The sequence below is a fragment of the Heterodontus francisci genome, chromosome 18 (genome assembly GCF_036365525.1).
Source record: "Heterodontus francisci isolate sHetFra1 chromosome 18, sHetFra1.hap1, whole genome shotgun sequence".
Lineage (NCBI taxonomy): Eukaryota > Metazoa > Chordata > Chondrichthyes > Heterodontiformes > Heterodontidae > Heterodontus > Heterodontus francisci.
The window spans coordinates 22,460,000-22,470,961 of NC_090388.1; the positions used below are offsets into that span (position 1 = coordinate 22,460,000).

The 10,962-nt window shown below is 43.4% G+C and overlaps 1 protein-coding gene across 1 annotated transcript; it reads right to left on the reverse strand.

Moving 5' to 3' along the window:
* Positions 1–3,408: 3,408 nt before the first annotated feature.
* lrrc10 (leucine rich repeat containing 10) lies at positions 3,409–4,451 on the reverse strand. Its single transcript, XM_068051192.1, has one exon. The coding sequence runs from the start codon at positions 4,349–4,351 to the stop codon at positions 3,476–3,478; it is 876 nt and encodes a 291-aa protein (XP_067907293.1). The 5' UTR covers positions 4,352–4,451; the 3' UTR covers positions 3,409–3,475.
* Between the last annotated feature and the right edge of the window lie 6,511 nt (positions 4,452–10,962).

The following is a 10,962-nucleotide window of genomic DNA, read 5'->3' on the forward strand; positions in this document are numbered from 1 at the left end:
GGGTGCTGGTGAGCAGGGGTGGGCACAGGTGTAACAGAGGCAACGATATGAATGATCTTAATGACCAAGAAGTCCATAAACTCCTCACTCTTGTTGGAAAGTGAGGGTTATGGGGCAGGGGAGAGGGGTTTTAGAACCTGTGGTTACCCCCAGCCTGCTTGCCTCATGAGGCAGAAAATGCATGTTACAGTGGTATACAAAACGTCACCGTAAACATTATACCTATGCAAATTGTAAAGCAAGGTAAATCACTACAGAAACAAAAACAGAAAGCACTGGAAGTTCAGCAACTGTCAAAAGAACATGATTTTTCAGCTACAGACCCCTTACTCGACCCTCATGAAATGGAAATATGCATATCTTAGAAGAAACTTTAATACACTGTGAATGCATGGATATAAAAATATTTTGTCCATAGATGGTAAGAAATATGTAAGTATTTGAAGAATTATCAAGGCCCCATCATCTGAAATAAGATCTGCACTGCAGTTAAATGCTGTTATTTACACTGTAGCTTTGGTGCCAATGTTGCACCAAGCTTTTTGGCACACCGGTACCAAGAGGATCGTATAATGACCCCTTTATTGTATGGAAGTGCTTCTGTGATTGAATTGGCTCTAGACGCTATCAAGTTAACAGTTGTCAGTTGTGGCTCAGTTGGTAGCACTCTCATATCTGGTTCTCAAACTTCTGTGTTCAAGTCACATGCCAGGACTTGAGCACACAAATCAAGGTTGACACTCCAGTACAGTGCAATACTGAGGGAGTGCTGCACTGTGGGAGGTGCTGTCTTTTGGATGAGGCGTTAAACCGAGGTTGCATCTGCCTACTCAGGTGCATGTAAAAGATTGCATGGCATTATTTTGAAGAGCAGGGGAGGTAACTCGAGTGTCCTGGCCAATATTTATCCTTCAATCAACATCACAAAAGAACAGATTATCTGGTCATTATCACATTGCTGTTTGTGGGAGTTTGCTGTGTGCAAATTGGCTGCTGCATTTCCTACATTACAACAGTGATTAAACGTCAAAAGTACTTAATTGGCTGTAAAGTGCTTTGAGACATCCGGTCTCAAAGGTTGTGAAAAGTGCTCTATAAATGCAAGTCTTTATTTCTACTGTGGGGTGGATTTGGTAACAACAAAGTAACTGTGAACATGTGAGATTTGGGCATAGGCTTGTTGCTCAGAAATTGCATTTTTTGCCAATTTAACTATGAACTGTCAGGCCTACAGTCATGGCCAGATCCAAAATGGTCAGCATGCCACTGTGGAGAGCCAGACATCTCTACCTCCAAGTGCATTTTCTTAGGAATTACTCAAAAAAACCCAACTTGGAGAATTTCGATGCATTCGGTATAATGAGCCCAGGATTCTTTGTTACCAAGATTTTCTCCAATGTTGCACTTGATGTTGGGGGCAACCCAAGGCTATAAAGCTGGTATTGGCGAAAGCCAAATAAGATTTGCCTCGCATTCTAAACTGTTCTTAAGAAATTGATGAGTTAATAGCAGGTACTATTTAATGCATAAGTGTAAAAGTGGCCTACACCTTCCTCCCACAGCAATGCAGGAAGACTTGGCAGCCATCGCTCTCTGATTGTATACTTGCTGAAAATTGTTAATAGGAACTGCATTTGTAGGTGAATAGAAAGAAAGACTTGCATTTATATAGCACTTTTCATCTTCACCAGATGTCTCAAAGCACTTTGCAGCCAATGAAGTACTTTTGAAATGTCGTCACTGTTGTAATGTAGGAAATGCAGCAGCCAATTTGCACACAGCAAACTCCCACAAACAGCAATGTGATAATGACCAGACAATCTATTATTTTGTGATGTTGATTGAGGGATAAATATTGGCCAGGGCACCGGGGATAATGCCCCTGCTCTTCTTTGAAAGAGTGCTGTGGGATCTTTTACATACACCCGAGCAGGCAAATGGGGCATCTGTTTAACATCTTATCCGAGAGGCAGCACCTCCCACAGTGCAGCATTCCCTCATTGGAATCAAACGCATATCCACTTAGAATACCAAGTGCTATAGTGAATTGCTCATAGATCAGATACAGAATAGGTTAGATGCACAGTAATGCCATATTTGCTTCACTGTTTTATCTCCAGTGGCAAGCATGCTATCAGAAACACCCCTATAAAACAAAGCACCAGCAGTGCGGGAGGCACCCTAATTCCCTTGAGAAGGGGGTTTTCCTGAGATGCTTTTGACCTCTGGGTAGTGTTAAGGGCAAATATTAGCAACCCACCATTTTGGGTCTTGTTATGGAAACGCTGACCTCTCTGCTTGCCCATGACAACCAGCAACGCCGTTTCCCCATTGCTAGCCTCTATGGATTGACTCCCACCATCAAAGGTCATGTGGGGTATGGTATATTGAGTGCACGGTTTGTGTTAGGCCTTTTGCATTCCAGCTTTCTCATCCTCCTGCTCTACCTGGCAGTCTTCAGGTTTTCTCCATCATCTTTTGATCAGAGATGATTAACAATGCACCGTATTGCACCATCCAACGATTCCATTATTTGTAATTCAAAAAAATATATGAAGGATTATAACAACACATGGGCCAGGTGGCCTCTCTCTGTGCCTTAAAATTTTTATGATTCTATGATTCTAACACAACAGCAAAATACTGCAGATGCTTGAAATCTGAAATAAAAACAGAAAATGCTGAAATAGGCAGCAGCTGTGGAGAGAGAAACAGTTAACATTAAAGGTCAATGATCTTTCATCAGAACTGGAAAAAGACTTTAAGCGAGAGTTGTGGATGTAGGTGGGAAGAGACTAGACAAGAGGAGAAAGAAAATAGTCAAGAAAGGAAGAAATCAGTTCCATGGGCCAAGATCAGGCTGCTCATGATGCAGTCTCCTCTACATTGGGGAGTTCAGTCTACAAGTGTGACCCTGAGCTTCAGGCCACTTTAAAAAAATTCTTTTGCTTCACTCTGACCTCTGTCCCCGGCCTCCTACACTCTTTCATTGAAGCTCAACATAAGCTCGAGGAACAGCACCTCATCTTTCAATTAGGCATTACAGCCTTGATTCAGTTATGCCCATTTACACCTCCTTTAGACCCATATTTTGTTCCTCTACTTGTCCCAGTACCATTCCCTTTTGCTTTCCACCATCATCTCTTTTGTCATTTCCCAGCCTTTGTACTTGCTTAAAATCTGTTACAGCTCCAATTTTTTCCGGTTCTGACAAAAGGTCATCGACTTGAAAAATTGACTCTGTTTCTCTGTCCACAGTTGCTGCCAGATCTGCTGTGTATTTCCATCATTTTCAATTTTTATTATTGAAGAATTACCACTTGTGTTGAGGTCCTAGGGGCAGACATCACTAGCAGGAGAGTGCGCCATAATGAGACATTCACCAAGAGAGAAAAAACAGTGCATTTACCATTACTGCATATATTTCTGCATAGTTAAAGCGAAATTGGAAGCTTGAAAATTACGCCACAGGGGATTAAGTCGCTTTCGGTGTTAAATCTAACACCTTCTGACCAGAATCTTTGTTTTGTTTATTCTTTTCTGTCGTTTCAATGTCTTCGTTTTCTCCAATTTGCTCAACCATTTCCTCCGGTGACAATTTGTTATTGTCCTCGGGGCGATAATCAGCCCACCTGCCCACTCTCCTGACCTCCTCAGCCACCCTGGGGGCATTCTTACACGGATTACGATCGTAGATCACCAGCTTCAGGTTTTTCATGTGAACCAAACTGGGGAAGGACCTAATCTTGTTTCTGTCCACGTCGATGATCTCCAGACTGTTTATCTCCAGCAGAACTTGGGGGAACTCGCTGAACAGATTGTCCGAGATCCAAATGCTCTGTAGTTCTGGAATGCGCCGGAGCTCCTTGGGTAGGATCTCCAGCTGGTTGCAGCCAGCGTGCAGGACCCTCAGCTGCCTCAGCTCGGAAACGACTTGCGGGATCTGCTCGAAACAGTTGCTCTCGATCCACAGTGTTTTCAGCTCAGTCAGCCGGCTCAGCTCCGCTGGCAGGTCACACAGACTGTTGTTGCCCAGGTACAGGATGGAGAGCTGGCGGAGGCGGCACACCGCTTGGGGGAGTTCTTTAAAACAATTGAAATCCAGAGCTAAAATCTGTAGGCAGCCCAGCAGATGAAACTCAGGAGGAAGGCTCCTCAGACTGTTGTTGCTCAGGTACAGCTTCATGAGTTCTGTAAAAGCACAGACCTGAAGGGGAAACGTCCTCAGATGTTTCCCACTCAAATCCATCATTTTATCTGGTGGCATTTCTTCGATGTCACCTCCGATAAGGTATTTCTGGCACGATTTCGACGGGAAAAAAGCAACCACAGACATTATAGCATTTCCCATCCCAACGGCTGCTACATTTTCCAGTCGGTTCCAACACTTTAATTCTACGGGTACTCCTGTAATGTAAAATCCACCTCGATTAAGCTTTTCGTGGGCGATGTTCCTCTTCAATGCTTTTAAATAGTTGAGCTTGCAGAGAGGTTTCCTGATAACAAAGAGTGCTGGCTGAAGTGCGAGTTGAACGTGACCTTACAGTGAAGACCATATATGTTAAGGTTCCAGCACAACATTGCCATCTCCTTCCTTATCTACAGTCGTAAGTGGTGCTCTTGTGAGACATATTTACCAATCCCGAAAACAGCGGGTTATAAATTACACTCCAGTAATTTGTATGTGGCCAGGCTGTCACACATACTTCAAACAACGGTTAATGCAAGCCAGAGCTAATTGTCCGTCATATGTTTAATTTTCATAAATTAGGAAATGGTGCAGTGTGAACACAAGTTATTTTTAAATCAACGAAACTATGTTGAACTTTTCTGTCTAATGCACCATTTGATTGAGTATATTGGAACGCTGACACAAATAGCTGGCAAAGTCAGAGGAGGGATTCTTGCCAACTCTACTTCTCATCATCTTTTCAGAAAACCAGCCTGTTTTTTTTCTTGGCTGCTCTCCAGGTATTTATTATCCAAAGCTTCCCACCCACCCCCCCCCCACCCACAACATTCATTTCTATTTCGGTCGGGGTGTGTGAGAAACAAATTAATTCTACCAAATCCGAGCTCAAGATAAGAAATTTTAGATCTGATTGTTTGAACAACATGGATTATACTGTGAAAACGCACAGAAATCTGGTCTTATTTCGTCCTTTAATATGAAATCATAGTCCTGCTCATGTATATGGTTAATTAATGCAGTATAATTTATGAAGTTATCACGGAGAACGGAAATGCATGCAAAAATGAATCACACAAGATCCTAACATTTCTGTTGGGTTAAGTGATCACTTTCTAATTTATAAAGCCAACGTGTTTATTCCACATGTAACTAGTCGAGGGAGGGGGTGTGAGGGGGCTAACCCTCCAATATGCTATGGCAGAGGTTTGGACCGACCTAGCCCCACATGCTGTGTTTCTAATGTTGTGACAATGCACCAAGTAGTGGGAGAAAATCTGAGAATACATTATCCCCAGTTCAGTGCTGCACACCTTCTAGAGGCTCATTCTCAAGCCGCATTCTTGGAGGCCTTATAGTCAGGAAGCTGCCTGTTCTTTTGGTTGTGGATAATATGTAGTGCAGGGAGAAGGGGTTGGGGAGAAATCTATCTTAAAGGAAGGGTGGCGGTCTCATATTCCCTAACAACACATAACTCCTCATGTGCAATTGTTCCTAAGTTCAATATGGATGATGTAGGCCATTTGACTCATCTTAGCTCATCCATTCAGAAACACATTGCATTTTTCCCATCACAGTATCCAATTGTTACTTAAATTATTCCAGGTTTCTGTCTCCACTGCTGCACCTGGAAGCCTATTCCATGTGTAGGTCACCCGGTGTGAGAAAAACTTCCAGATATCTACCCTATTTGTTTGTATTATTTATTTATTTACTTATTTATCTATTGTATTTTAAGAATTTGAATCTGTTCGCCCCTCATTCTAGACACACCATTTTGGTTTGAAGTAATTTTATGGGTCTACTTTATCCCATACTATTTACTATCACGTACCTGTATCACATCGCCATTAGTTAGATAGGGTGGATAGTGAGAGTCTTTTTCCTCGGATGGTGATGGCAAACACAAGGGGACATAGCTTTAAGTTGAGGGGTGATAGATATAGGACAGATGTTAGAGGTAGTTTCTTTACTCAGAGAGTAGTAGGGGCGTGGAACGCCCTGCCTGCAACAGCAGTAGACTCGCCAACTTTAAGGGCATTTAAGTGGTCATTGGATAGACATATGGATGAAAATGGAATAGTGTAGGTCAGATGGTTTCACAGGTCGGCGTATCATCAAGGGCCGAAGGGCCTGTACTGCGCTGTAATGTTCTAATAGTTGCCTCCTTTCAAAACTGACGTTTTTCAGTCTTTTCTCATGCCTTCTGATTCTAAGGATCACCGTCGCGACTCTTCTTTGAACTTCTTCCTGAGTTCATTAATTCCTTGGTGTCTCTGTGACCAGACTGGACACAGGATTCAAGGTGCAATCAAACCAAAGCACTATAGAATTAGAGAAGAATTTCCTCTATCTTCTATTATACGATTGAGGCTATATAGTTCAGTATTGTAATTGCTTCATTTATTGCAGTTCTGCTTTGATTGAACTTGTTGTTACGACCAGGTGAGAAATGTGTTTTTTTGTTGTCTTTATCTGGTCTTATTGTAACAGGGTTTAATTTTAAACATACTGTGTTTTGAGCTCACCCTTTGTAAATCCTTGTTCGCAACTTTCCAATTATAAGACAAAGAAATGAGCACAGACAGGCTTTCTTTGGTTTAAAGAAGAAAGATGAAATTTAACTTAAACTCTAAGACTGTTCACGCCTATGGATATATCACATGCCCATGCTAACATGCACACGCGATATAAACATGCAGATAGGGACAGAAAAGAGCAGAAGAAAAAATAAGTAGAACAGTTTGAGGCAATATCATGTTACTGCTTCTCAAACTCGCTGTAGTCCTTGATTGAAGATATGGTCATTGGGGTTCAGTAGTCTTCTTAAAACCTTATTCACGTAGGAAACCTTTCTCTCTTTGAGTTTCATGTGTTTTCACAAGTTTCAGTTCTGTGGGAAGAGATGAAGGCAGGCAGATTGGAGAGGAGATGTTCTCAGTCCATGAGCACACGATGTTCTCTTCAAAATTCTTTGTTGGAAGTTCAAATTCTGTGCAACAGCCAGTTATTCATGTGACTAAAACTGGTCTGACCACTTCTGTGTATTGGGGAAGCAACTACTGGATCCCCATTGTTTCAACACCGTCTGTTACTATGCAAAACTGTCTTTCCAGTGAGGGGCTTGCACTTTTAAGTTTTAATGTTCATATGGTGAAATAATTGGTGCCTCAGTCTTGGTAGGTGGGGTGTTTGCCTGACACCTCCACACCCAGGGGAATGAAATGTGATTTGAAGAAAAATGGCGCATTTCATTAGAGTTTGAGAGAAATATAAGATACAGAAAGAAAACCATGCATTTCTCTCATCCATTTCCTTTCATTCGCCAATCTTAAAGCTAATTAAAAATGGTCTTTTCTGGGTGCCAGGGCTGCTTTAATTTCCCCCTTTTTTGTCTCAGGAGAGTTAGTAGGAGGAGGGTCTATCCTGAACTCCCTGATTCATGCAAAGACTTTTGGCTTCAGGGGATGGGTGGTTCCCTTTTCCTCTGACTGTGGGGGAGGATCCTTTGTTAATCTCCCCTTTGTTCTCTGGGACACTCCTACCTGCAGGTATTTGTGCAGACTTAACTGCATTCTCCTGTGACACTTCGACTAGGTGAGGCATCACCCTCATTGTTTCTCTGCCCCCTCTGCTGTTAGCATTCTCATAGGAGGAAGTGGGGTCTAATTTTTAACATTTTTTAGGGTTGGTTGACCAGACAGTAGGGGTTTTCATTCAGGATTCTTCCCAGACTTCCTTAAACTTGCCCTCTTAATTACCTTTTCCCCTTCTCTTTCTAAACTTTTGCGAGCCATGTGCCTGCCTGTCCCCTTTTGTTTTCGGTGGGGGTCCCTCACAATTCACCAGCCCTCTGCTGGAGAGTCTTCCGAACACCGGTACAGGACTTGGGGTGCAGGTTTCACTGTAGGTTGGGGTTTCCCCTCAACCTGGCACATGTGGCAACTCCTGCAGTACTCCACCACATCTTTGTGGAGTTTTGGCCAGTCAATCTGCTGTCTTATACGGGTTTTGGTCTTTTGTATACAGGCATGTACAGCTTCTGTAGTCTCGTGGGCCCTTCTTAATATTTCTCTGTGGCACCACTAACTGGTGAACTACTGTCCACTTCTTGCCCTCAGGTCTGTGAGGAGAACTCCATTTCCTCATCAGTACCTCACTCTTTAAATAGCAGCAATCAGGGACTCCCTCTGCTTAACTTTCAGACTGGGCAGCCTGTGCTATCTCTTGCAATACTGGGTCAGCTCCCTAAGCCTCACCTCGGGAAAATCCATTGAATTCATTCCCTGGGTCTCCTAACTTTCCAAAGAAAGTCTCAGACAGGCAGACCTCCTGCTCATTTGTCTACAGTGTCAATGCAATCTCTTCTGGTGGAGCTGGTTTGATCATGACCTGACCTATTACACGTTCAGGGACTCTGCAGGGGTCTGTCTCTTGTCACTGCACTGTCTCTCTGACCTTCTGCGGTCTTTCTTTCACTACTGGGGGGGTGGGGGGGGCTGCCACCTTCACCCCTGCCAGATCATTACCTAGAAGCAGGTCAACCCTGTCCACAGGCAAACTCGGCACACTGGTCCCGAAACTAAAGTCACACTCCAGGTGCACCCGGTGTACAGGTACAGACATACACTGCCCTCCATACCATTCACCACCATTTTGGTGCACTCTCTGGAGGAAAGGTCAGGCCTTTTCCCAGTAAAAGTGATCTGGTGTCCCCCGTGTCCCTGAGAATCACGAAGAGCTTGCTTGCCCCACTCAAGGGTTACTTTCCCTTCAAATACAAAACCCTTATAACCTTCAGGAATCCTATTAACTTTTCCTGCACTGGCCGTAGTAAGCTTCCAGGGTTGCACTCTTACTGCACTTAAAGCCACAGGTTGTTCTGTGTTTTCCATCAGGCCCTCATCTTCACTGAGCGGGTATGCCCCGATTAACCCTACTGGTTTTCCCTTTAGTTTCCAGCAGTCAGCTTTTAAATGCCCTGCCTTATTACAATGGAAGCACATAGGTCTCCGGGTCTCACTCTTGCTCACAGCACCTTACCTTTTGGCTGGAGGAGGGCCCCCTATGTCTCCTGCTTTCCTTTCTCTTCCAGGACTGCCTGGGCAGTTGTTACCTTCCCACCCTTTGTCCTTTTCAGATTTGTGGGGGTGATTAGGAAAGGTTATCCCCGGGAAACCGACTTATTAGAACATTAGAACATTACAGCGCAGTACAGGCCCTTTGGCCCTCGATGTTGCGCCAACCTGTGAAACCATCTGACCTACACTATTCCATTTTCATCCATATGTCTATCCAATGACCACTTAAATGCCTTTAAAGTCGGCGAGTCTACTACTGTTGCAGGCAGGGCGTTCCACGCCTCTACTACTCTCTGAGTAAAGAAAATACCTCTAACATCTGTCCTATATCTATCACCCCTCAACTTAAAGCTATGTCCCCTCGTGTTTGCCATCACCATCCGAGGAAAAAGACTCTCACTATCCACCCTATCTAACCCTCTGATTATCTTATATGTCTCTATTAAGTCACCTCTCCTCCTTCTCTCCAACGAAAACAACCTCAAGTCCCTCAGATATTTACATTATAAATTAAAGCAAACCCATTGGCCAGAACGGCCGCTTGCTGGGCTCCCTGAACCCGCTGCTCCTTTACATGGGTCTTTATTCAGAATGGGAGAGAATTTTTAAATTCCTCTAACAGAACTACGTCCCTGAGATTCTCATAGCTGAGCTGTACTTTAAGAGCCCTCAGCCACTGGTCAAAAACCAGCTGCTTGCTTCTTTCAAACTCCAGATAAGTTTGATTGGCTTGCTTTTTGAGGGTTCTAAACTTTTGGCTGTAGGCTTTGCGTACGAATTCATATGCCCCAAGGATAGCATTTTTGGTCAGTTCTTAATTTGATGAACTGTCATCTGGCAACAAGGAATAAACCTCATGGGCTTTTCCGGTTAGTTTGCTTTGCAGTAAAAGAGACCAGGTCTCAGCTGGCCATTTTAGCTGCCTTGCCAGTTTCTCAAAAGACACGAAAAATGTTTCCACATCTTCCTCATAGAATTTTGGAATAAATTGAGTGAGGTTTAGCAACCTTGTACCTAGCCCTGCATTATATTCCTCCATATTGGCTTTGCTTTCACTAGGGTTACTCCGTCGCCCCCTGGTTAACTCAAGCCGCTTCAACTCTCGTTCTTCACATTCTTTCCGGAATATTCTTTCTCCCTCTTTCTCCTCTCTCGTTCCTTCTCCTGTCTTTCTCTTTCTTCACGTTCCTTTTGGAAGGCCCTCTCTTTCTCCCTCTTGCTTTCCTCAAATTTCCTCTGTTCTAATTGTATCTTTGCTAACACTACTCTGCTTCTAACCATTTCTACTTTTTCAGATTCAAGGGAAAAATGGTTGTCCACTAGCCTTAGGAGTTCAGACTTCCTAGCCTTGCCATGTACAGTGATTCCATACTGTTCAGCCATTTTTCTCAACTCCTCCATAGACAGTGCTTTTAACTTATCCCAAGTTACTTCACCCTGGCTTGGAGAGCTATTAGTTTCAGTTGCAGACATGTTAGTATACAATCACACACAACCACAAGAAAACCTGTATTGATTTGCTTTTTTTGTTTGTGAACAATTTGGCTCCCCACTTCCAATTTAACTCACTTGTCTGTGGGTAACAATTTGGATGCTAGCACCCAGTTTCTGTTATGACCAGGTGAGAAATGTCTCGAGGGGCCTTTTGCTCGCTTTACCGAGTCTTATTGTAAGAGGGTTTAATTTGAAACA

Bases quoted from the DNA above. Each gene is read 5' to 3' on its own strand.
- lrrc10 (XM_068051192.1), bottom strand. From the start codon at position 4,351: ATGGGAAATGCTATAATGTCTGTGGTTGCTTTTTTCCCGTCGAAATCG.